The sequence below is a fragment of the Drosophila serrata genome, unplaced genomic scaffold (genome assembly GCF_035046125.1).
Source record: "Drosophila serrata isolate PLE 108 unplaced genomic scaffold, ASM3504612v1 contig_382, whole genome shotgun sequence".
Taxonomy (NCBI): Eukaryota; Metazoa; Arthropoda; class Insecta; order Diptera; family Drosophilidae; genus Drosophila; species Drosophila serrata.
The window spans coordinates 8,872,452-8,898,285 of NW_028257280.1; the positions used below are offsets into that span (position 1 = coordinate 8,872,452).

General features: G+C 46.3%; 4 protein-coding genes across 4 annotated transcripts; all 4 read right to left on the minus strand.

The window, feature by feature from the left end:
* Window positions 1-15,550: 15,550 nt before the first annotated feature.
* Window positions 15,551-17,795, minus strand: Ir94h (Ionotropic receptor 94h). Its single transcript, XM_020953658.2, has one exon. It carries the CDS (start codon window positions 16,940-16,942, stop codon window positions 15,602-15,604), a length of 1,341 nt encoding a protein of 446 aa, XP_020809317.2. The 5' UTR covers window positions 16,943-17,795; the 3' UTR covers window positions 15,551-15,601.
* Window positions 17,796-19,428: 1,633 nt separating this feature from the next.
* On the minus strand, window positions 19,429-21,087 carry Ir94g (Ionotropic receptor 94g). Its single transcript, XM_020954906.2, has one exon. The coding sequence runs from the start codon at window positions 21,067-21,069 to the stop codon at window positions 19,429-19,431; it is 1,641 nt and encodes a 546-aa protein (XP_020810565.2). The 5' UTR covers window positions 21,070-21,087.
* A 452-nt stretch (window positions 21,088-21,539) lies between these two features.
* Window positions 21,540-23,186, minus strand: LOC110185880 (uncharacterized). Its single transcript, XM_020954895.2, has one exon. It carries the CDS (start codon window positions 23,184-23,186, stop codon window positions 21,540-21,542), a length of 1,647 nt encoding a protein of 548 aa, XP_020810554.2.
* Window positions 23,187-23,318: 132 nt separating this feature from the next.
* On the minus strand, window positions 23,319-24,992 carry Ir94f (Ionotropic receptor 94f). Its single transcript, XM_020953646.2, has one exon. The coding sequence runs from the start codon at window positions 24,990-24,992 to the stop codon at window positions 23,319-23,321; it is 1,674 nt and encodes a 557-aa protein (XP_020809305.2).
* Between the last annotated feature and the right edge of the window lie 842 nt (window positions 24,993-25,834).

Below are 25,834 nucleotides of genomic sequence, written 5' to 3' on the forward strand. Positions count from 1 at the left end.
AGAAACAGTAACAGTTACAGACACAGAAACTGCCAAAAAGCAAAAACGCAGTCAGTTGCACAAATATTTTTACACGTTGCCGAGATTTCCAATTGAAATCGAACATTCGGCCGAAAGTGCCAATGCGCGGGCGGGGCTAGAAAACCAACCCAGAAAAATCACAAAACCCAAAATACCGAAAAAGTCAACCGAAAAAACATAGCTCAACTGTCGTGGTCCCGGCGTGTTGCACAATGTGTGAAAACAGGATCAGAGTCCTGCCTAAACATTTGTCAACCCAGCGGCGCTTATGTAATCAACAATGCAGATTCGACCAACTCGGTTTCTGACCAATTAAACAGTTTGTCTGCGGCCCCCAACAAGCATCAATCAAATGGCAGGGAGGACAGGCCAGATCGCAGTGTCTTGACTTGGCACAAACCGAATTTTGTTTGGAACTAGTCCAGTAGTGGCTACTGTTGGAATTGCCCTCGGAATGCAGATTTGCATTCGGCTTATGACAGGCCTGGGGCTCGGGGCGTGGCCATTATTAGCATCGCCGGGCAATGCTTAATTGATTCGGTTGTTCGATTCGGCCATGTTAATTGACAGCACGCACGGATGTAACATTGCGATAGCCAACTGACACAGGCCGGAGTCGCAGTCGGAGCCCGGTTAGTTGGCCAGTCAGTCAGTCAGTTGTCAGTCAGCTGGTCAGCCAAGCTAGCTGGCCAGGCTAAGGCCATGCAGTGCCTCACTGACTCCACTCCGACTTTGGAGCTAGGTGACTCCGGGAGTCGGTAAATTTCACTTATCAAGAGCGAAACAATTAACGGGCTCTGCACGAGTTATAAATATAAATGTCGGGTTCGTCTGGAGCGGGATCTGGATGCGGATTCGTGAGTGCTCTGACCCACATGCAATTGGCAACTGCCAGCAATTTGCCACCTAAGCAAGAATTATTATCGCCAGCATTTTCTGGGCCCGATAAGGCGGCAAAACTTATGCGCAAATGCGGCTGTCACAGATTCCGATTCCAAATCCAACTTCGACTTCGACTTTGACTGCGACTCAGACTCAGGCTCTGACTCAGGCTCAGACTCTGAATCCCACTTCCCACCACGCGACTCCACACAAAGTCAACAGCCGCCGCAGAGCCTTTTCGTTATAATTTCTATTATTTTCCCTTTTGGCATAATTGCAGACAATTTACTTAACGATCAATAGCGTCAAACGGCAGGCAAGCTGGCAGGCAGACGTCGAGAAATTTATTAGCTCCCGCAGCTCCAGCTCCAGCTCAAGCTTCAGCTCTGAAGCCGAAAACTGCAGCTCCATCTCGGCCATGTGTTGGCCTCTTGGCAACACACTACACACAAATTCACATCCGTGAGAGCCGCTCTTCGTGCCCGGTTTTCTATCCTTGAGGTTCAGTTCGGTTCGGCTAATGCGACTAGCATTTTTCTTGGCTCTGTGTGCTTTCTGTTGCCATAAAACATTTATTTAAAATGGAGCAGAGCCACCGGGGGCAGCGGCCATATTGGGGCCAACGGATGAACGCTGTTCATATTTTAATTACGCGGCTTTATCACGTCATTGCAGGGTGGCTGCCCCAGCTCCATCTCCATCTATGGTTGCGGAGCATTTTGAAGGCTCGGCAGATAACAGGCGATAAATTTTCGATTTATGGGAAAGCCGAGGAGGAGAATCGACACGGAACTCCACTTGGGGGGTATTCAAATTCGTCCAAGCAGATTTCTGATCGGCCATCAGGTTTGCGGAATGAATTAAGTCCGATTTTATGGCCCACCTAATCAGTTAATTAGGAGACTTAAGCACTTTGGCGGTGCGGCACTTGACCCATAATCTTTTATGGTATTGCGTTGGCCAAAAAATATGCTTCGGTTATGTGATGCAAACACTTCCCCCACTGATCGGTGATTTGGGGCAATTAACACACGACCCCTGGCCACAATTGTGCGGCTATTTTTGGCTGCAATCACCAGACACACCGAGGTTGAAACCCCAATATCCCGGCAGCCCCTCCGGCGGGGCCCCTAATTCGGCTTAATCTTGCCCAAAGAGAGCCACCCGTTGATTGACGATAATGTTGTCTAAATGCACATTTAACAAAGAGAGAAAAAGTGTGGCTAGTTATAACTATTTACCTGTCAGTGGCCTGTCCCGAAGTGTGAGAACAGATTTGGCTTTCCATAAAGCCGAACGAACGAGCGAACGACCCGACGAACGCACATTTTGGGCTCGTAACGAATGAGCAATAAATTTCTAAATTTTCGCCAATAAACAAACGTAATGATCATGTTGAAGATGCTGATCGGTTCGGGATCGGAGCCCCCAGAGACGGCTCTCCGCTGGACACCCACTGCCCCGGCTGATTATGTTCGTCTGGCCGACGTCTGTATAGGATGGGATCTAGGAATGGAGCTGAGCTGGAGCTGGGCTGGGGTCTGGGGTCTGGGGTCTGGCTCCGAGGGGAAATCTCCAGCGATCGGCGATCTTGGATCGGCGAAATGTTGTTTATGTGCTGCTGATTATGAGCGGGCGTCGCTGATGGTCGCCGGGTCTTTGTTTCTATGTTTTTGATGTTTCAACAACGTCGAACTCCGGGGTCAGCGCGGCAACGACGCATCGTAAATCATTCATAGAGGGAGCAGTTGGCCATCCAGGTGCCGCGTTCCGCTCCAGCCCACCGGATCCCATCCCGTCCGGCAAACAACGTGAAATTTGTTGCTGTGCCTGCACACAACAAATTGATTTTAGTCACGATACTGTCAATTAGCCGGCCATGGGTCACAGCCGGCCGAGGTGTTGAAGTCCCAGCCTCAAAGCCTCCCATCCGCACAGCCTTACAGCCTCCTAGCTTCCAGCCTGAACCCCCCGACCGATGACCCCGCTTTCGACCGGGGTTGGACCTCCTGGCCACCATACGGAGCTCGGGATCGGGATCCTCCTTCGTCGTTTAGGCGCGATTAAGGCCGCAAAGTTATTGTTATAGTTGCCCGGCAGGGCCAACTGCCAGACGGCTACTTTATTAAATCAAACTCTTCACATGATTATTATCACGTGAGCCGGAATGGCTTTGGTTTATGGTTCTCTGGCCGTTCGGTAATTTGGTGGCCTTTCGCCTCTAATTGAGTGATTTCTGGAATGCCAAATGGGAAAATAAGGAAAGCCTAATTAACTTTTTAGAGGCAGCCGAGTGGAGAGGCAGCATCTATGTTTATTTGCTTAGTTCTCCTGGGGCGAATCGCTGGCATACCTCGGCGATAATTAAAGACTCTGAGTCCGCGGATCGGCTCCAGTCCGATCTCCTTTTCGGGGCAGGCGTACCTGTTAGGAGATACTTTGAACCTGTTGTACAGTTAGAGTTACAATTTGCAATGGCCCAGGCGAGACGAAGTAAACTCGTTGTATATCGATGGCGATGCACTTGAAAATCGTGATTTCACCTTTTGTACCATTACCCAGAGCCAGCATACAGCATCCAGTGCAAGTACCCAGCACCCAGGGCCAGTCCCTGGCCAAGGCGACTACCCAAAAAAAAGAGAGCCACAGCAGCAAACACAAAGGCTTCTAAATGGCAAAGTAAACTGATTTACAATCAAAGGCAACGAAGCGCGCAAAGAGCTGCAACGAAGGCTCGATTTGAGCCCGGTTTAGTTCCGTTCAATTCGATGGTCCTAAGACCCAAGTCGCAGTCCCGTTGCCATCAGCAGCGCAAAATCAATTGAAGTAATTACGAAATGAAGGCACGAACTAATAAACTTGGTCGTCTCCGGTCGGCAGCCTTAACAAGCTCAAGTGCTGGTACTCCGTACTGGGTTTGGGTTTGGGTTTGGGCCCGGGCCCGGGCTCTCCTGACTCTTTCGGGCATTCGCAGACGACGCCACCGCGCCCAAACTCGCAGTCAAACTCTCAATTTACAGTTAGTTTAAATTAATTAAGCGAAATGCACTTAATTAGAAGACAATTCCGATTCCGATTTCGTTCAGTACAGCTCGATTCGGGCAATGGCAACTGCTCTCATCGACCAACAGCCATCGGACGCGGCAAGTGCATGACTTTTGCTGCCTAACCCCGAAAATCGGAAACCGAAATCAGGCCAACTTGAATCCGAATCCAAACTGGAGTTGGAGTGAGTCCCACCAAGAGAGACAGCTACAAATTTGCGAGGGCTCAGCTCTCGGACAGGCGCAATCGATCGCACGTCAGAAACTGGGGCCAGGCATCAGCAGAAATATGGCTTTTCATTTAAGCCGGGTCAAGACGCCCCAAACGCTGACCTCTCCTTAAATGAAAACGAAAACTGAATCAAAAGTAACCAGAAAATAAAAGAGGAAAACAATCAAATCCCATGTATGCCAGAGTCTGGCCAATGCGAAGATTGTTGTACCCTTTTTGGGTCTATGGATTGTTTTGGAGGTATCAAATAAATTAATAACGATAGAGAATTGATTTTGTTTTATGAATGTTAAATGTAGAAAATTTGAATGCTTAAACAGTACGTCCTAATTAACCTATTACTATAACTTAAAACTTTTCCGCATTACATATCATAACATAATCTTCAATTATATTCTTCGTGGCAACTAAAGTACTCTATATAAGGGAATAAACCCTATTGGAAGGGCATCCCATGGGAGGGCATCGTTCATTTTTGGGGCAACTGAGGTCCAGATTTGGTGGCGGGGCTGGCATCAGTCAATTTGTTTGCCGGGTTTCTGTTTTCCGTTTCTATTATTACCCTTTGTGGCCGGAGTTGGCGCTGAGTTGCCCTAATCGAGGCGCGGAGATCAAAAACGAGAGAAGACCTGGCCGGAGATGCGCCACACCCGCATGGCGGCGAACCGACGGATCGGCGGATCGGACAAATGGAAATTAAATCCATTGTCTAGGCATTGGGTCAAGTGCTGGCTGAGACGCTGGCCGAGGCAGCGGAGTTTATGGACGGGGCGCGTGCCCAAAAGTTGATTTCACACCGATTTTTATGGGGGTCTTAATCGTTAAAAGTTTGCCAAAGTTAGAGCGGAATATTAAGGCATGAAATTACTGATAGAATTATGATCTGCGTGGATCAGGTTTCATTTCCTGTCCATCCAGTTCTAAACTTGGTCCGTCAACTGGACTTTAAGATGATGAACAATCTCCAATATTGGCCCATTGTCAAAGCCAGCCATGCCCTTAATTTTATAGAGCAATAGTACTCGAAACTAACCTAAACTCTAGTTGTTTATCAGTAATTGAGCCAAGCGAAATACGAAGGCAATTGGCCCCGTCTAATGACGGATCGAGTTGGTCATCAACTCGGTCAGCCGCAGCAAAATGAGGGGAAATCTTGCCCTTGCCAAACGCCAACGCCCACCGAAATGGGTGAAAGCCACTCGAAAACGTGCACCGATTTTGACACTCGGGATCGGAATGGAAAACATTCAGAGTCAGGAGTCGAGTGATCTGGAAAAGGCGCCCCGAAAATCGTTTTCAATTAAAGTCGCAGCCGAATGGGTCGAAACGTGCTGGCGATCAAATTAAATGCGCCAAACATTTTTTGATTATTTGTACAGTTGGATTTGGAGTTGGAGTTGGAAGGAAAGTCGCCGGAGTAATCAACCCCATCATCACCTTTTGTGGCTTTGACTTTGGCGGTAAGTAGGTTGACTTGACCGGTGGCCAGCCAGCAAATCCTAATCCTCCGGTCCAGCCTGACCCACAGAGCGGCAAGCCAGACTCCAGAGCCGCTGTCGTTGCATGCCACACGAGATGAAAGCTTGCCGAGCGAGTGCCAAAGTAATTAGTCTGCTGGCAAATAATTTGGGCAGGCTCGCGGTTCCGCATGCCGCTTATTAGGCCTACGATGGACCACGGGCCGCCGCCCCAAGTGGCCATAGCTAAACACTCAAAGGAGGGTATACTCTTCGCCGCGATGAAATGCCAAGCGGCAAGATCCGAAAATGCACTCCAAACTGCCTCATCACCATGCAATCAAACGCGGCTCGCGGGGAGCTCGCACTGGTAAATAATAAATAAGCCGAAAATAAATCTAACAAATGCGATGCTCTACGTCGACGCCATCAATCAGAGTTGGCGCAGAGCTGGCCGCGGCAAGGCCAAAGGCGTTTTACAGTTTCACCAAATGAAATCGGCTATAAATAGCCAAAGAGTCAAGTGAATGAGCCACAAAACGAGTGCCCCACAGAATCAAGATGGAGCAGTGGCTAGAGCACCGAACTGTGGGTACTCTAACTACAAGCAGCGAGGCTTAAACCTATAAATTCGATATAAAAATTGAACTAACCCCTTGGGTTATTTTTCTCTCTGGGATTCGGAATGAGCATGGGACCCCCTGGCAAAGTATTTTCATCGCTGTCTGTACTTTTTCGGAATTGTTATTTACAATTAAATTGTTTTTTTTTTTTTTCATGGGCTGGGCCTTGATTGCCACACCAGGCCGGGATGGATGGATGGATCGATCCCAGGCCAGTTCATCCCAACCGATCCGATTCCATTCCAGAGACCGCTCGGAGTAATTAAAAGCAAAGCACGAGCCGGGGACTGCAAAACTTTAATTGAACACCTCAAAATGATGCGCACGTAACGTAGCTTAACGACTCAAATGAGGCCGTAAAATAAAAACAAGAAATGGAAAACAATGCCAATACCCCGGCACCAGTTATCCCTTGTCCAAGTCCATGTCCACCTCCGGCACCACATCCCCGATCCACGCTGGCCAAATGAGGGCAGATGCTGGCCAAGAGGACGGTCGAGATGCTGGGACGATGGGACGAGATGCTGCAATGCCGCCTTAACACGCCCCACATCAAGTGGCCCGAAGTTTGCACAAGAAATTAAACCCGCAACAACGGGAGTGGGAATGGGTCGAAATCAAGTCTCTCAGTCTCTCCCATGTCCGTGTATCAGCTGTGCATCTACTTGCCCTTAAGTAAAGTAAAGTATCTTGTTGCAACTTCATTTCGTTGTATGGCCCCCAAATATTTTCACTTCGTTTTTGACTTTTTTTTCCTTCCCATTGAATGCCCTGCTGAAGGGTATGGTTATATTTTTAGATGTATTCCAACTTATTGAAAGATCTCATTGAAATTTATGTTGCTTGAATATGGATGTATTAAATATAAAATTTGATTTGTAGGGCTTTCTTTTCATATTTAAACTATTACCTTTTTATTTAGTAGCTTATATTTTACTCCTTTGCAAGAATATAAAAATTTCGCAGTACTCAAAATTAACTTGAATGCACTTTTCCCCCTTTGGATTTTTGGTGCGCAACCGCAGCAGCAGCAACAACATTGGTCGCAAAAACATGCATGTTGCATATTTTTGGCTTGGCCTTGTTGTTGCTGTTGCTGTTGCGACTGCCGGTGATCCTGCCCCGCCCTGCCCTACCCTGCCCTGCCCTGTCCTGCTCATCCTGGACCCTGGTTTACCACCTCAGCTCCTCCTGGGATCGATGCAATGTTCGACTGAAATTATTTTCTCTCCCTCGTGCATGTTTCGTTTTCGCGGGTTTGTTTTCGGGTTTTTTGGTTTTGGGTGTTTTTATGTTCTTATAATGCGACTTATCAGATTTTTCAGAGCTGACAATGGCCGAAAAGTGGCCAGAGCCTGGACCCAGGCTCCATCTCCATCTCCAACTCCGGCCGATGGCAATGGCCGTGAAGGTGAATGACAGGGGGCAGGGTGTTGCGGTTTAATGCGTGCGCTGCCGCTGCCGCTTGTTGTATTAAATTTTCTTTTCGTTTTTTATGACCCCTCTCCGGCCACGCGACTTGATATTTAATATGGTTTTCTTGCTTTCGTTGCCTTTTGTTTTGTCGAGCTGATTTTGTTTCGCGATGATTTTCAATAAAATTAAATTGAAAATAAAAATAAAATAAAGTTTTATGTTATTATTATTTTGACGCTGTCTTCCCGAAGTTGAGGGGCCTCGGAGAAAGATGCTCGACCCTTGATAAGCGAACGAAATGCATTCGGCGCTGGGATTTCAATCTTAATGGACCACGTTGCGGGTCATGCATCATACGGAGGATGGGAATTCATTTTATGTCTTTATTGGCATTTGCATATGTATGGTATTTCATTTTACTGTGTTTTTAAAATATTTGATTGCTGTGATCTGATAGAAATTTGTTCCCATTGTGTTCTACATATATATGGTAGCATTGGTTACACTTTTCAAACAGTCTGGATTTAAGTATGTAATAGTCTTGCTGGCTATTATGATTTGTCACCTTTGCTTCTCGAAGTTAGCTTTCTTTCTTATTTTTATATAAAATAAATAAAAGATACTATAAGAAACACCAAGTCAGAGGAAAAGGAAACCCCTAAATTGGTCAGTGTCGATCGACTTCCCGAAAGTCGACACAATTTTGTGGAAAAAACTCATCTTCCCACCAGTAGCTCCCAGACTGGAACCCCGGTCTTCCGCAAAACCCGTTGGCTTTGGCTTCTCCTTGCCGGCTTTGGTGCTTTGCGCTTGTCAAATATTTGCAAATCGCTTTGACATCTGGTTCGACAACTTGTTATCGTCCGCGGGCTGCCCGACTCGACTTGGCCCGACTTAGCCCGGCTCACACATATTTCGTTTTTAATAAATTGTACCACAATTTGATATGGCCACGCCCCGCATCCCATGGCAGCCACATCGGCCCCTCGGCCACCCCGGTGGCCACCCATTTCCGACTCCTTTCCAGAGCTGCCGGGTCCAAGTCTGCTGGCCACCGCCAGCTGTCAGGCAGAAAATGGCATAAAGTCTTTGATTAGGCGTGGAAAAATATTGTCCGAAAGCATTTTAATCGTTTTGATTAAAAGCCACCACGCCTAATTAGTTGGAAATTGTCTGGCCACCCGACCGTTCGTCTATCTGTCTGCGAACCGGTCTTGCCGTGCAGATGGAAAACCTTTTCGTCAATTGTTGGCCAGCCAATTTAGACAATAATTCATACGAACATAAATCGCGATAGGCCCTGCCATTGTGGCTGTGATTGTGCCTGCAATTGTGACTTGCGGACCGCCACAAATTGTTGGCCAATTGTTGTTGTTTTGTTTCAGCCAAAACAAATACGAATCCGAGCTGCAAATGTTTTGCCCCGACGCGACACGCCCATTGTTTGTAAATAACTTTTCGTTGTGCATTTTGTTCTAATTAATTTTTTCTTCATCTGTTCGATTTCGTTTTTTGGCTTTGTTATGCCTCTGTGCCATGTGATTCTGTTATGCCTGCGCACTCAACACATTTGGCGATAATCATCGATCCGGCCAACTGGCTGAGCGAGCCAGTGATCGAACGACATTGGCAAATATGGACGATTAGACGATTAGCGGCAGGGCCGAGAGTGGAGCTCACGAACACGTGCTCCCTGCCCGGCGACGGTGGGTGGGTGGCTTGACTTGAGTGGCCGCTACCTGTACTGTACTGTACTGTGCAGCAACTTGTGGGGCGACCCTCGCACCTGGCTGCAGCATAATGCACATAAAAACGTGCCACTACACCCATGACTTGGCAAGCGGCAGTGGTAGCGGCGACGGCAACAACAGCAAGAAATGCCTTTTAATTGAAAATGTTGATTGAACTCAAGTTCGTTGCCTAAGTCTTTCGTTTGGGCGCTGCGCTCCCCCCGCCAAGCAGCCACCTGCCGTCCCGTTGTTTTACAGCGTGACACCCGACTGTTGTAGTAATTAATAACGGCGGACAACAACAACAAATTATGTTTTTAATAACTGTAAATTTGTAGTTGTAAAAATTTACGATTTAATTGCCGAACGCTTTTGAATTTATTACGAGTGCTAAGTCGGACCTGCCAGCACCAATATTTTACGCTTCGAAAAGAAAAATATAAAGCGAGCGCGTATTGAAAGTGTGTGTGTGGCCCAGATTGTGATTGGCTTTTGACCTTAGCCGCCAGAGGAACGACCACCTAGGTGGCTTTGAACTAGACCTTGTCAACAAAGCCCCACAGTTTTGGCCCCGCCGACTTTGACTTTGACGCTTGCCAATGCCCAAGTAATTGAGCCAAGCGAAAAGCCAAAGAAACGGCCAAGATCAACGTAGATTCGCCATCTTCGAGCCCGGCTAACTGCACTTGGCCAATGCCAAAAAAAAGAAGAAAAAAAAAAACAACTGCCATGCGGCTTAGCATTTAGCCGATCGTGGTCTTCATCGATGCTGCTTTTTGTTTAGCCACAATTACTTATTTAATCATAATTTCGTTCGCGTTTCAACAATCATCAATCATCAAATGCAGCGCCGACAGCGGCTGAGCGGCTGAGCGGACGAGCGGCAGAGTTCTGCGACTGGGCCAACTGTCAGGCTGACAGATTGCCGCTTTCAGCTGGTTTGCGAGCGAGTTTGGCCCACAGATCCCGGCCCGGGCCGGAATGCAGCAAATGCGGTCTGCATTGCCCCGGCTGTTTAGTGCAAAAAGTGGCATCAGCCGCAGAACGCCACAATTATCTAGTCAGCAGTCAGTCAGTCAGTCAGTCAATCGGGCTTGTTGAACTTGCCTCTGCCGTTGCAGCGATCGCGCAAATCAATCGATCACGTTTTGACTCTGCGGCAGCACCGCCACTTCCAAGCCGATGCATGCCGGACTGTCTGCTACCCTGTTATCGCTCCCAGGGACTGGCACCATTCCAGGTGCCAATATACCCTTTCTGGAGGCAAGAGCGATGCAACTGAATGAACTTTCCAAACGGGCAGCACTCTGCTGATGCTGCAGCGGCAGATGGATTGATTGATTGCCTGAAACAGTTAGCAGACATTGTCTGGCTGGCTTATTGCTATTTATGATCTTGATCTATGGATCGAGGGCAAAAGCACATGCGGCGCTGCCGAGCCGAGCAGCCAGTGCACATGTTGATAATCAGCACCGAGCGAAGTTGGTGCTCCACGGCAATGATGATCACCTGGCTGGAAGCTGGAGCTGGAGCTGGAGCTGGCCTTGATTGCGCCTGGTAGCGGTGCCGTTGCTGTTGCTGTTGCTGGTGCCTCCGATCGAGGAGATTTTCCAAAAATTGCTGGAGAAAAACCTTTAAGGGTACTGGCTTGTTGTTGCGGGTTAAGAGCTGTTGGTGTTAAGTGCACGATAATCGATTCGATTCGATTCGTTGCGAGCTCGTTGGCGTTAAACGGACAAAGCGCCAAATTGCCTATTTATGGCGTGGCCAGCGTTTCTCGGCTCTTGGCAGGAAATCATACATTTGCATGTGCTGAATGGAAAGTATCTATTAGGCTGCACTCGGCAGTGAGATATATGGCAAATGGAATAAAAAAAAGCACTGTGTGGAGGGAGACATTAAAAGGCATTGCATCAGCTCTGGCCAGTGACATACAAATAAAAAATTGTGAATTGTGGCACTCGGCAAGGGAGCACAAAAATACAAAAATCGGCCTAAACTGGTTAACACATTTTGCCACTTTTTACAACGTTTTAATTACGTGATTTCATCGAAACACAGACGGCGAACTCAAAATAATTCTGTGCTTTGGTTTTTTTTTCCTGCTGCTGCCTGACGGCAATCAATGAAAAGTCTATAAAAATCGTCAGACGAACGCGCACACGAGCTAAAGAGTTATCATTTGGGGCCAGAACCACATCGACTTGTTTTTTCTGATATTGCTTGAGATGAGGCAGCCGCACCCAGTTTTCAACTGGATCTGAGTTTCGGGGCGGAGGACTGCCTACCGCATGCTAATTACGAGCATGTCACCAAGTAACAACTGCAATTTGGCAGCATTTAGCTTGTTGGCCTCTGACATGACGGAGTGCGTGTGTCTCTCGGCCAACCGAGATCTAGGCTTAACGAATATGATATCAAATTTTTGTGGTAAAATTACTTCAATTACCTTGCCAGGCTAGACATTTATACTCTTCCACGGTACTTTAACTTTAATTAGAAGTTTGCAAACCAGGGAATCATGTATTAATCATGCACATATCATCAATAGATCAGTTGCTCCTGACATGTCTGCTTGATCATAATACCCTTGAAGGGCATTATAATTTCATTCAGAAGCTTGTAACAATGTGAAGGAGTCACTTACAACCCTATAAATCATATATACTTTTGATTGGAATCAGCAGCCGAATTGATCTAGCTTGATCTGGACAAAAATTTAATTTTTTCAAAATTTTAAAATTTTTCTATGGGGTTCCTATTGTGAAAAACTGATAAAAAAAATTTAATTTTTTTTTTAATTTAAAAATGAGTGTGCAAAATTGTTAACCTATCAAACCCTAGCACAAAAAAGGTTTCCAAATAGAAATGCCTTGTTGGCTTAGTTATGATTTTTTAAAAATTCGACTTATATAAAACAATTTGTCATATGAAAACATTCTAAACCACAAGGGTATTTAAACTTTGGCTCCTCAAAGGTTTGCTTCCTTTCTTGTTCGAGGTATTTTCGGTCCAAATATGTTTTTTTCGCAGCTCAGCCCACAAGTGCTGTCTGGGCTGCAACACTTGCTATCTCAGTGGCCAAAATCCTCGGTTCTCTTTATTGCCGTATAGTTTTGCCCCAAACAATGCGCTAATGATTTATTTAAAGCACATTAACATCGGAATCGGTATCGGAATTCGGCATTCAGCACTCTCCGAGGGAAAAGCCACAAGTCCGAGATTGCCCACTGGCCTGGCTGGGTGGGCGTCGTCGCTGGATCTGGATTTGGATTTGGCTTTCGGGGCCGCACCCCTTCTGCGTGGCATTGGCAGTGACCCAGCATCCCAGCATTCGGCACTCGGAACCACCGGCACCACCGGCACCACTGGCACCACTGGCACCACTGCGTACTTCCCGTATCGTTGGCTGCGTATCTGCGCCGCGGGTGTAAACTGAAATCGACATTTAATGCGCTACCACACAATTGCAAGTGGGGGAGGGAGCGGCCAGAGCGGCCTGAGCGGCCGGCGCGTCCGTTTGCGCTGCGGTTACCATGATATCGCATATTTCAATCAATTTGCTTATTATTGTCGTTGCTCTCGGGGCATTCCCGTTAGTATAATAGACCATAAAGGTGCGCTGGAGATCGACACACAAAACACAAGACGCGGGGAAAAAATAGACAAGGAAACAGCAACAACAGCCTTACCACAAATATATAAGCCAAGTCGGATCTTTGCTTGGCGATATACCCTTGAAGAAAGTATTTCAAAAAACCAAAATTAAGCGATTTACCATGGCTGTATATCCAATGGAAAATATAGATCTATATGCATTATAAATGATTGTAATTAAAACAATTTTTGATGTGATATGATAAGTAGTTGGTGAATCAATCCCTCTTAAAATATTTAAACTTAAACTGAAGTCTAAGAAATTGTGTTGATTCTTAAAGGGTACTTGATGTGTCGGTCCCAAGTGCAGTTCTTTCTTACCCCAAACATCTTTCTCCTGAATTTATTTTGGACCGTGTCTAAAGCGTGAGATGCGACCACATGCAAATTTGAGCGGCACGATGTCCCTGACAGACACTTGTCAACGGATTTCTTTTTGTTTTCCTGCTGCCATTTTGTTCTCGACAAAACTATGCAAATATATGTCATGAAGATGGAGATGGAGATGACGACGACGACCGCGACGATGACGACGCCATGCCAAAGCCTATGCCGATGCCGATGCCGATGCTGAGTCCTCATGTCAACTGTGCGACAACAACAAATGAAGATCAGCGCTGGCTTATTTATTTTATTTTTATGTACACTTGCGAATACATCTGTGTACCTGAGTGCACGCCCCTGCAGCATTAGGCATTCAGCCAAGCACTCTTGCCCCGGCTGTAGCAAGCACTTGGCTAGGAAACTGCAGTTGCAACTCCGATCCGGCTTGGCAAACACATTTTTCGCGCCCCAAAAGTGTTGGAGGCGTTTTGTTGTCCACTTAGAGACATGGGGCCGTCCGTCTGCCCCGGGATGCTTGCTGGATGCTGGATGCTGGATAGTGGAAGTTGGATGCTGGATGCAGCAGTTGCAGTTGCAATGGCTGCTGAGCCAAAAGTTTGGTGTTTGCAGCAGCCACTAAGCGTCTTGGGCACACGTCAGCCTGTCGCTTCTGTCGGCGTCTTTCACTGTTTTTATACCAACTACCAGCAGCAGCTTTCAAGGGGATATTAATTTTGAGAATCAAAATATAATAAAGTTATATCTTTCATAGAAAGATATTCTAATTAAGCTCACATAAATCATTAACTGAGGAGTCTGCATAGTAAATCTGACCTCATAGTGGGTATTAAAAGGTCGTTACAATCGACTGACGCCTTACTTCTACTCTTTTGATGTTGCCTTGGTTGCCTTTTGGCGCCTTGCGGTGGTCGTTGTTGATTGTGGCATTTTGATTGATTTCTTTTGACTTTTGGCAGCCGCAAATATTTGGTAATCCTGCCAGCGAACACGCCGCTTCATCAGCAATTTTAATGCATATTTTAACACCTCGAAATGTGCCAAGGAACCATCACCGATTGTCGATTTTCTTGGCATTTTAATGCTACCAACTTTCTAAGCCAAGAATTTGTTGACATCCTTCGGCACAGCAGCGGTGGTGCATTGACCATAAACTTGATTTCTGCGCACATTCGGCGAGAATTTGTCAGAAATTCTGTCACTTTTTCAATCCGTTTTCGGTGGCCTGCGTATTAAGGTCAACGTCGGTGCTTAATTGAACACCTGGTGGTCAGTTGCTGCCGCGATTGTGGCACTGCTGATGACTCATGAGACGGGGCCAAGGTAAAGGTAAAATGATTTTCAACTATGCCAAATTGGTTCTGGCAAGACCATAAATTACCAAGCCTGTAAATTTATTGACTTAAGGTCCATTAAATGAAATGTAAATAAATAACCGAAATGACATCAAATATAAAGTATCTTTGAGTCAAAAGAGTAACAAAGAAGACGAATAAAATGTGTTTAGAGACAACTTTCTTGCAAAATACTTATAATTTGTACAATTTTCCAAAGAGAGCAAATCTGCATTTACTTGTAGTTTGCACAGTCCCTTAAATCAAAAATTGATTGAAAAAGTCATGGGGTCGCATTAACATGTTTATTTAAATTTGTGCAAACCTCATGACTGAAAAGTATTTGTAATTGAGATGTGCAATATTGCAACACATCATTGACAGCAGCGAAAAGACATCTATGGCTGTCAAAAATACAAAGTGCAGCTTGTTGGTGCCAAAGTTGCAGGTGTTGGTTGGCTTCTTTTGGGTAAATAGTGCAAAATCGTGAAATCAAATTTGTTCACGCTGCTGCCAGTCGATGTCTATTATTCGCTTTATGTTAATCAAAGCGGGCCAGCAGCTCAGACTCAGTCCCAGACTTCGACTTCGACTGAAACTCAGACTCAAACTCAGACTTAGACCGATTCTGCGTTGTCCTACCAAAAGGCAGACAACAACACCTTCCCCCACAATTCGTTGGTGTTACTTCTTCGGCGCTGAATTTTACATAATTTGGTGAATCCGCTGCGGTTTCTGGCTTGTTTCTTGCATCGCATTTGGGGTCTTATTTCGTGGCTCCGGTCGTGTCTCTGCGGTGTCTTCCTGGTGAGCAATTTGCATTTACTTTATTTGCTGGGGAAAATGACAGCCAAAGGTAAGCACTACAAGCTATTGAGAAATACGTTGGTGTAGAACAACAGCAGCTCCAAGGCGAATGCGCCAAAGGCGATGAGCAGCAGTGACCCAATGAGTTGCCAGCACAATCGTAGGTCCTGCAGCCTGATCGGTTGCACGGTCCTCGGCACACTATAGTCCTGGATGGTCATACGACCGGCCTTCACCATGTCGTAAAAGCTCTGGGTCATCCAGTGCTCGATAAGCCCTGACTGGTCCACCATCAGGATGTAGTGGTGGAGGCGCTCCCGGTAAACGGACTCCTGGGCGATCAGCACGCTACTGGGAGAGCACCAACTGTAGCACAAGTCCTCCGTAAACCGGAACAAGGGATGGGCAAAGTGCCGCTGCTGAGCCTCGATCACCATCCATTTGACTGAAGTGATGGTGTAGGCCCAGCTGGTGTTGAAGTAGTTCCGGTGATCGAACAGATCGTTGACATTGTCCGTCAGGCGAAAAGCCGCTGCGTACTTGGCCCGGAAACCACCTTCCATGTAGTAGAACTCACTGCGCAGCCCAAAGATCTTCAAGCCGGAGGCCAGGAGATCGTCAAAGCTATTGATGTGGTGTCGTATGGGCGGAGATATCAATAGGGAGAGCAATTGGGCAGAGCAGCAGCAGATCATTACCAGGACGAATAGCCTCCAGGAGAGGCGTATCACTCTGCCGCAGATAATAAGTTCCAGGAATTTGATTAGGGAAGGAACAACCAGGAAACACACAAGATACATCACCGCCAGAAGAATAATCGTTCCGCAGGTCAGAACATGTGCGAAGAGGGTTTGAGTACTCAAAGGCTTCTCCATTGGCAACATTGTGCACCAATTTGAGTGGATAAAAGGGTAACTGTAGTCGCGAAACCTCTCCTCGTGCTTGAACATAATCATGACGGGGGTCAGACCAAAGTCCGAGCTGCCATTCCGCGTAAACTCAATCATATATTCGTTGGACGACACCTTCGCTTTTTCCCATGTGGGATACAGGATCTCGATGCCGGAATTCAAGTTTTCAGCAAAGGTTGATATAAACTGCCACATAAAGCCGGACAATCGATTCTTGCCCCGAGAGTCGGGATAGAAAAAGGAGTTCGGAGGCGACAAGTCCGGTTGAACACGTAGTTGGTAACCCCGGAGGTCCGCAATCTGGTTGGTGAAGATACGAGGATGGGTTTCTTCGAAAATGTGTTGTTTGATGACCTTAAAGTACGGAAAAGCCCGGTAGCTGAATATACTGCCAGAGCGAAAGTACAGTCCTACATTCAGCATGCTGTGCTGCAGGCAGAGTGACAGGATTTGTGAGGCCAAAGAGGAGCTTTCCTTGCCCTCCATCTCAATGAGGACCCTTACCGACCTCAGCCGGGTGAAAGTGGTGGCCAGAACCTTCAGCTGTCATTCGTAGAGGGTTCTCGACAGACAGGCCAACACAAATATGTGACTGTTATGCTGGCTGTACAGATTCTTATAGATTTCCGCCTGTCGCCAGACTATTTGCGGATGGTCAAATAGGCTCTCCATCTGAAGCAGCTCCCAATGACAGCTGGGACTTGAGGGATTGAAATAAAACACTGTTGTCTCCGGGGGCACCAAAAATGTTAGGAGCACACCGTACAGATTGAATAGCTCGGGAGCAGTAGCAAGACTGGAGTTGGCCAACATGGCTGAAGGACTGATGGGGTTTCTAGTCCGGACTGCAAGCACTTCTCCGGCCACCAGTGTTTACTTTACAAATCAAAGGGTTTATCAGGGCTTATCGCTCGTCATTAAACGGAACAATTGCGAGGCGAAAATCAAAAGTTTACTAAGCGATTATCTGGGCGACGCATATGAGAGCTCCCAAGGGACCGCCAAAGGGTTCAAGGCAAGTCGCAGTTTGCCAAAGTTACGACTGCTCGTATCTGGAAATGTCTCTGCAGCCATGTAAAATCCATAAATTCCTGACCTTTTAACTTGTGGGCAAGGCAACCGCAACGCAGGCAAAAACAAAACAAAATGCAGCGAAACAAAACCAGAGAAACAGAGAGAAAATACGACAGGCCAAACCCAGAGGGCCAGCTGCAGCTGTAGAATTTTTTAAGCCGAAATATTTTTGACTTTATATGTTTGCCCTGCCAAAGGGAAGTTTGCTTTTGGCAATCAATGTTGAAATATTATTAAGGCGGTAAAATTATCTATTTTGACAACATTAATGGGTGTATATTCTAAACATTTAGTTCATTTAGTTATGTAGGGCAAAAGAATATAATTTATTTTGAAATTTTTCCCCCACAGAAAGGGTCTTTACAGCTCGGTCCTGACGTGCTGGACTCCCGACTTGTTTCGGCTGCCATTCAAAGTTAAGGCGGCATTTCTTTGGCCAGCCATCGGGTTTTATGGTCGAGTCTGACTTAAGCCTGATCCTTCATGGCAGCTGACAACACCCTCGCATCCGTCTTGCGGAGAAAGTTTTGCGGCTGCGCATGCGTGTTTTCTACTTGGCTGACCTTCGGTGGGACAGATCGTTTAATAATTTGCAGCATATTATAGGCGGCATTCTGCGACTTGGATTGCCAACTCTTGGGTCAACTGCTGGCGGCTCTCTCCCGGGCACGAATTGTCCCGGGAAATTGTCTCACATATCGTGAGGGTCTTAACCCGTTCTGGCTTTGTTTTCCAGTCGATCACGGCCACATAATTCATTCTCTGAGCTTCGTGTTTGGGGAAATTTGTCAACCAAATCGTGGCGCTTCTTGTGTGTCATAAATTGCTCTCGTCGCAACCCAAGACCACAATCTAGACATCCATTTGCGACAGCTGGTGCAGGAAATCCCGATTGTAGTAATAATCTAACTGGGCCAATTCATTTAGCCAATGGTTTTCCCAATCAGCCGATTCATATGAGGCTGAATGCCTAACTAGACGTCATTTGAAATTGAGATGTGTAATGTTGCAACACATCATTGACAGCAGCCGTAGCAAAACGAAAATGCATCTTCAGCTGTCAAAAAAAGGTTGCCCATATTGCAGTTGCAGGTGTTGGTTGGCTTCTTTGGGTAAATAGTGCAAAATCGTGAAATCAAATTTGTTCACGTTGCTGGCAGTCGAAGTCTATTATTCGCTTATGTTAATCAAAAGGGGCCAGCAACTCACACTCAGACTCAAACTAAGTCCCAAACTCAGACTCAGACTTAGAGACTTGGACTTGGACAGATTTTGCGTTGTCCTACCAACAGAGGGGCAAGATGCAGATGTCTAACACAGAATTCCCCCGTAATTCCCCAACTTAGGCACTAGGCCACAATGTGCTGGTGTTTGCTGCCAAGTCTCTTAAATAATTTGTCCGGATCTGCTGCGGTTGTCGGTTGAGTGGTTCGGCGGTTCATCTCCCCTCGATTGGGGTCTCATTTTCGAGGTACCCGTCGTGCCTTTGCGGTGGCAATTTGCATTTATTTTATTTGCTCTCGCAGGGCAAATAACCAAACTGGAAGGTGTAAGACGGTAGGAGCCCATTCAACAGCATTGTTAACTTCTGTCTCCCATTCCAAATCGGGAACACTGGAACCCTCGTCACGAACTAAAATCCAAAGTTTCTATTTGTTTTGTCCCGGCTTGTCTCCATTTGTTGGAGAAGTTTACCGGAACGGGGTAGTTTTATCGAACACCATCGCCGTAATTGCCGCAAGGACAATTAAGTCGCGGCCAGAACGTCACTCACCTGACAGACAGTAAACAACTGCAAGCTAATTAACACACCAACTCCGTAAATAACAAATGCATTTCTCAGATCCTTCACGGTGGCTTTTGTACAGTTTATTAATAGATTTATTTGGGAGTGAAGGCTATAGTATATCCAGCCACAATTTTATCCAGTGGACAATTAGCTCACAGGCGAAAAGAGTTACGCTGACCCCAACCCCAATACCCAATACAGCAAATACATTTCTTAAATCCGTGATATTTAAGGTGTTGGCCCGGTAAGGCTCCCTCAGGTCTGCAAAGTGCATTTTTCCCGCCCTTACCATATAGGAAAAGCCCCGAGATACCCACAGATCGAACAGTCCGGATTCCCGCAACTGCAGGGAAAAGTGGTGTATGGTGGCGCGATGAGGAGAGTTTTCCTGGATGACAAAGCCAAATGGTACCACCTCGTAGAAGCACAGGTCCTGTGACCTAGAGTACCTAAAAAGTGGTCTCGAGCTGTGCTTCTGCTGCTCCTCAAACAGTTTCCATTTGGTATTGGTGATCGTATATCCAAATGAGGTGTTCAACGAATTTCGCCTCGCTATCAAATCAGATGCTTTGTAGGTTAATCGAAATGCTGCAGAGTACTTTGTACGCTTGGTGAACTCGATGGCGGTGTACTCAGAGCGAATGGAGAAAATCCGCACCGGGGTTTCAATCAGAGCCGCCAAACTATCGATCTGAGGTTCGGAGGGAGGATTAGCGAGATAGGTCAAAAGCCTTCCCAAGTAGTTGGAGCTGAGCATCGTGGCCAGAACTAGCCAGCCAATCTTTTGCATCCTCTGATGCCGTCTCCAACGTCCACGCAGCACTTCGTAGCAAATCCAAATCAATGCTATAAAAACAAAGGTGCTGTACGGCATCACCCTGGAGAGCAACTCGGACACATCGAGCTCCCGCTCCACTGGCAACATGGTGCACCAGCTGGTCACGTCAACTGGATAGGACATCTCATGGTAGCGATCCTGTGCGCCCATTGACATTGGTTGAATGCTGGCGGCCACATCGATTATTCCGCTTCGACCCACGTCCAGGAGCTCTATAAAGTTTAAAGTCCTTCCATCCGCATACTTATTTACCACATGCAACCGAGCATTGTGTTTGTGAGCATAAGCCTCCATTATGTCCCATAAGTAGCCCATGATCTGTCTGTTGCCCTGTTTGTCCTCGTAAAGAATGGTATTTGGTTCGGAGTAGTCCGGCATGGTGCGGATTTTACCACCACGGAGATCAGACATCTTGTCGGGATAAAGACTAGATACTTGAGAGTCCGACGCGAATGAATTTCTCACCATTTTGAACATTGGGTATGAATCGAAGGAGTACACGTCTTTAGTTATGACAAAATCATCAAAAATAACATTGACATTAATCATGTCTTGGCTCTGACAAAATTCAAGCACCTGACGAACAAGTATATCATCTTTGTTTCCTTTCAGTTCAATTAGTATTTTGACCTGCCTAAGATAATTCAGATTCCTAGACAGACTGTTGAGTAGATTCCGCCATCGAAGTCCTGGCAGACAGGCCACCACTAAGGTTCCCTCACCAAGGAATCCATTTAGGATCACAGTCTTCTCCGATTTCCATATCACCAGTGGAAGCCCTGAGGTTGCAACTGACAGCGTGCCTTCCAGGTGGCATTTTTCTCCCAGAGGTGAATAGAAGAAAATACTGTTTAGCTCCCGACCGTGACTTATCCGCGACACCAGATCAGTGTGAAGGCTGAGTTCAGTCATGTTGACGGACTGACAATGTCGAACCGAAGTATATGGATTACACCATAATATATTTGGCGTTATATTAGCTTTCCACGCACTTAACTTTATTAATTAAACAAAAACATTCCCCAAAGTTTTCGGAAATGGATTTGGTAATTGTTTTTATTTACTTCTGTGACAGGTTTGTTCGGCTCATGAGTTGTGACGATGACATCATACAAAGAACTTGTTGATGACCCACCCTAAACCAACATTTTAGTCAGCGAGTTGGTCGGGAATAGTGAAATATCATTTTAACGAGGAAATCTAGTATTTATATATTACCCTTACTGCTAAGTACCCATTTCTCATCAACCGCTTGAAGTGAAACATTCATTATAGTTGCTCTGCCAAATTTAAAGCGAAATGATAATCATAAAGACTTAAAATCCTTTTCTTATCCAATAATATTTCCTTTTTTGTATATATTTATTTGAAAACACAAAAAGCTAATAAAATCCGAGCCAGTGCTTTACACAGCAGACAATCACTTCACTGATAAATAAAGCCAGGCTACCCAGCATTCCTGCACCATACATCACAAATATTTTCCGCAAATCCTTAAAACCTAAGGTTTTGGCCTGATAAAGCCCCCTCAAGTTGGCGGAGCTTATCTTTCCCGCCTTTACCATATAAAAGAAGCTCCGTGATAGCCACAGATTATATAGTCCAGATTGCCACAACTGCAGGGTGGTGTGATGCAGGGGAGCTCGGTGGACGGAGTTTTCCGGAATGATCAGACCGAAGGGAAACATTTCATAGAAACAGAGATCCGGTGAGGTTGAGTACCGGAAAAGTGGCCTCGAACTGCGTTTCTGCTGCTCTTCGTATAGCTTCCACTTGGCGCGTGTTACAGAATATGCAAAGGACGTGTTCAGCGAGTTGCGCATTTCAATCAAATCCTTTGTAGTGGTCGTGAGTCGGAATGCAGCAGAGTATTTTGTTCGCTTGGTAAAATCCAGATAATTGTATTCGGCTCTTACAGAGTATATGCGAATCGAGGACTCAATCATAGCCGCCAGGCTTTCTATAGGAGTTATAGCTGGGGGTTCTGCCAAGAGGCTGAGTAGTTTTCCCAAGTAATTTGAGCTAAGCACGGTGATCATTAGAAGCCACCCAATAGTCTGAAGCCGCTTGTGATGGCGCCAGCGTCCTCGGAGGACCTCGAAGCAAATCCACAGAACCGTCAGTAGGAGAAGTGATGGTTGAGGTAATACCCTCGCAAGCAATTCGGAAACCTCAAGATCCCTTTCCATGGGCAGCATTGTGCACCAGCTGGACAAGTCCACCGGATAGGACAGCTCGCGATAGCGGTCCTTTTGAACCATCGCCATTGGTTGGATGCTGGCACCGATGTCTATCATACCTCTTCGAGCAAAGTCGAAAGCCTCCTTTAAGTTAAGCGTCCTTTCATGGACACCCTTATTGACGACTTGCAGTTGAGCATTATATTTGCGGGCATATGCCTCCAATATGTCCCACAAATATCCTAGGATCTGTTTTTTCCCCTCTTTATCCTTGTATAAGATGGTATTCGGTTCGGAGTAGTCTGGCATAGTGCGGATCTTGAAGCCACGGAGGTCCAACATCTTATCTGGGTAAAGACTTGAAGCTTGAGTGTCATTCGTATAGGAGATGGTTAGCATTTCAAACTGTGGAAATGACTCAAAGCGGAATAGTGTATGGGTCTCCACAAAATCATCGAACATGACTATGGTATTAATCATATCCTGGCTTTGGCAAAATTCAAGTATATGATGAGCCAAAAGTTTCCCCGTTCCAACATCTAGTTCAATTAATACTCTTGCCTGCCTAAGGTATCGCAAGCTCAGGGAGAGGTTACTCAAAGCATCCCTCCACTGTAGTCCTGGGAGGCAGGCAAGCACCAATAATCCTTCGTCAAGGATTTTATTTAACATAATAGTCCCTTTCGAGCGCCTTATCACCAAAGGCAGCTCTAAACTAGCCGCTGAGAGAGTCTCCTCTAGACGACATTTTTCCACTGATGGTGAGTAAAAGAAAATGCTGGTTAAATCATGAGCGTGACTTATTACCGCTGCCAGGTTGGTATGTAGACTTCTGCTTGGTGGCGACATTTCAGCAGACTAACAATTTTCAAAGGTTTTCATCGGCATAATATATTATTTGGTACTTTATTTGCCTAGCCTAGTTTGAAACGCACTGAACACTATTTGTGCAGGGAATTTGTCTAATTAATACACATATGCTCATAGGTTGCGAAGGCAAACATTTACATAATGAATGGTGAGCTCAATAACAACGACGACGAATGACGCCAATAGTCCTGCTCCATATAATGCCAGCACATACTGCCATTCCGACCACTGAATCGGCAGGACCCGGTGGGAGGTGCTAAAGTCCTCGAAGTGAAGACGACCGGCCTTGACCATGACATAGAAGGAGCGGCGGTACCAGTAGTGCACAAATCCTCCCTCTTGTAACCGGATTATAAATGCCTTTAGCTGATAACGGTACATACAATTACTCTTAAGAATCAGTGAAAAGAGGGATAGCTTCTGAACGCAAATATCCTGGGAGTATCGAAACAGCGGTCGCCGAAAGTGCCTCTGTGCCTCTCTGTACAATTGCCACTTGGCAGAGGTCACTGTGTAGCCGTAGGTGAGGTTGAATTTATTCCTGTGCTTCACTACGTCGGCAAAGACATCCTGCAGCAGGAACGAGGATGCATACCTACTCCTCATATCTATGGGATACTCGGTAAACTCCCTCCGGAAGCCCATAATGTGCAGGCCTGACTTCTCAAGCTGCTGCATATTGGTTATATGATTATCCTGCTGGGGACCAATGAAGAAGGCCGAAAGTTGGGCTTGCAGAAAACAGATCAGGGCTAGATGGGTCAGGAGTTTCTTAAGGTGAAACAAACGATGCCGGAGGTGCCCTCTCCTGGCCATAAGGCAGTGCACGGCGTAGAGCAGCAGCATGTACAGCCACGTGAAGGGTGATTGCATCAGTCGGGTGAGGGCTTCGTGGGTGCTCAACACCCTTTCCATGGGCAGCATCGTGCACCAATCTCCCACATACAAGGGATAGCTAAATACGTGAATATTATCGCGCTGGACGCGAACGTGGGGTCTCAGGCTGGCAGCAATATCGATAGTACCGTTTCGCACCAAGTCCAGGACCTGGGCATATCTCAGAGTCTGTCCTATAACAGGCTCACCGTATAACTGCAGGCTGCCATTTACATGTCGCGCAAATTCCGTCAAAACCTGCCATACCGGTCCGGAGATGATATAGGTCCCATTTAAGCTCCTTTCCACTATGGTATGCGGCTCGGAGTTGTCTGGCATGGTTTGTATGGGATGTCCTTGAAGGTTTCCCAGCTTATAGGGAAATAAAGTGAGGTGCGTGTCATAGATGCGTTTTGTAATTTGAAATTTTGGAAATAATTCGTAGGCGTAGAATGTCCTCGACCTCAAAAAGTTCCAGGAAAGCAGCAATACATTTAATATTTGTAGATTCACACTTAACCGGAATATTAACTCAGCTGAGTCCTGATCCTGATTTGAGGCATCTTCTTCACAAAGCTGCAACACCACCGGCACACTGCGTATTTGATCAAGCATTATACTGAATGCTCTTAAAACTTCCTTGTACTGTGATAGCCTTAGGCAAACCACTCCTACAATATCCATGTCCTGTCGGGGCCTTAGGTAGTGTGGGTATTCCTCATCGTTCCATAACAAAGCGGTATAATTATCACTTCCTAGAAGTCCATCGAACCAGCATTCGCAGGAGTTCAAGCGGTAGTAAAGCAATGTCCGGAATCGGATCTCAAACTTCACTTGCGCCAAAAAACGCTGGAAAACTTCAGCTCCTGACCAATTCGCGGTCTCAGCCAACTTCACTTGCTGCCACATGCTTGAATAGTAGACCGTCGAAGGATTGGGCTCGGCTTTTAAGGTTCCCTTTGTTTCCTGCGATTTGGTGGTGTCAGCGCTTTTAAGGGCTGACTTGCAGAACCCTTTGGAGCCCTCATTTTAAATGCAAGCGAGGAACACAATGCCCCAAAGCGAATGCTAAGGAGCTCGCGCCAACGCTCGAAAGGAAAAGTTGCGTTGCACAAAGTAGTGGCATGTCTGACCTGTCGCCAGAGTGACCCAAATCAACAAATGAGAATACTGTAGAACTGTGTTCTCGACCACCTGATATCCTGTACTATGTAAACCATACATTTAGTTATATATAACCTAAGATAATTTCACCGAATTACTGTTTTACAGTTCGTTTAATAATAATTAGGATACAGACACAACATTATAAGATCAATTTAGTTGATCATTACAATCCTGTCACCCAATATTCCCCAATGTACCAAAGCCTGCTGGATGCAAATGCAATTGCTGGCGATCCAAACAACCAACCAAAGTGTTGACAATGGTCAGGTGCCCGGGCCAAATGTGAAGATGCAGCTGGGGATCGGCGAACTCGGGAACCCGCGAACCTCACCCTCACCCCCATCCGACCTCCGACTGGCATGCCGGTCAAATGAATTGTTGTGTCTCTTGGCCACTATGCAGCAAAGCGCACAGAGCACACCCACTGCAGATGCTCAGATGCACGGAACACCGGCACTGGCTGGCTCCGCACAAGACTGGCAGCCATGTCCATGTCATCATCATCATCATTATCATTTTCATTTCGGCGGTGTCGTCGTGGTCGTGGCACTTGTTTTATCGTCATTTTACAGGCATTTTTCATA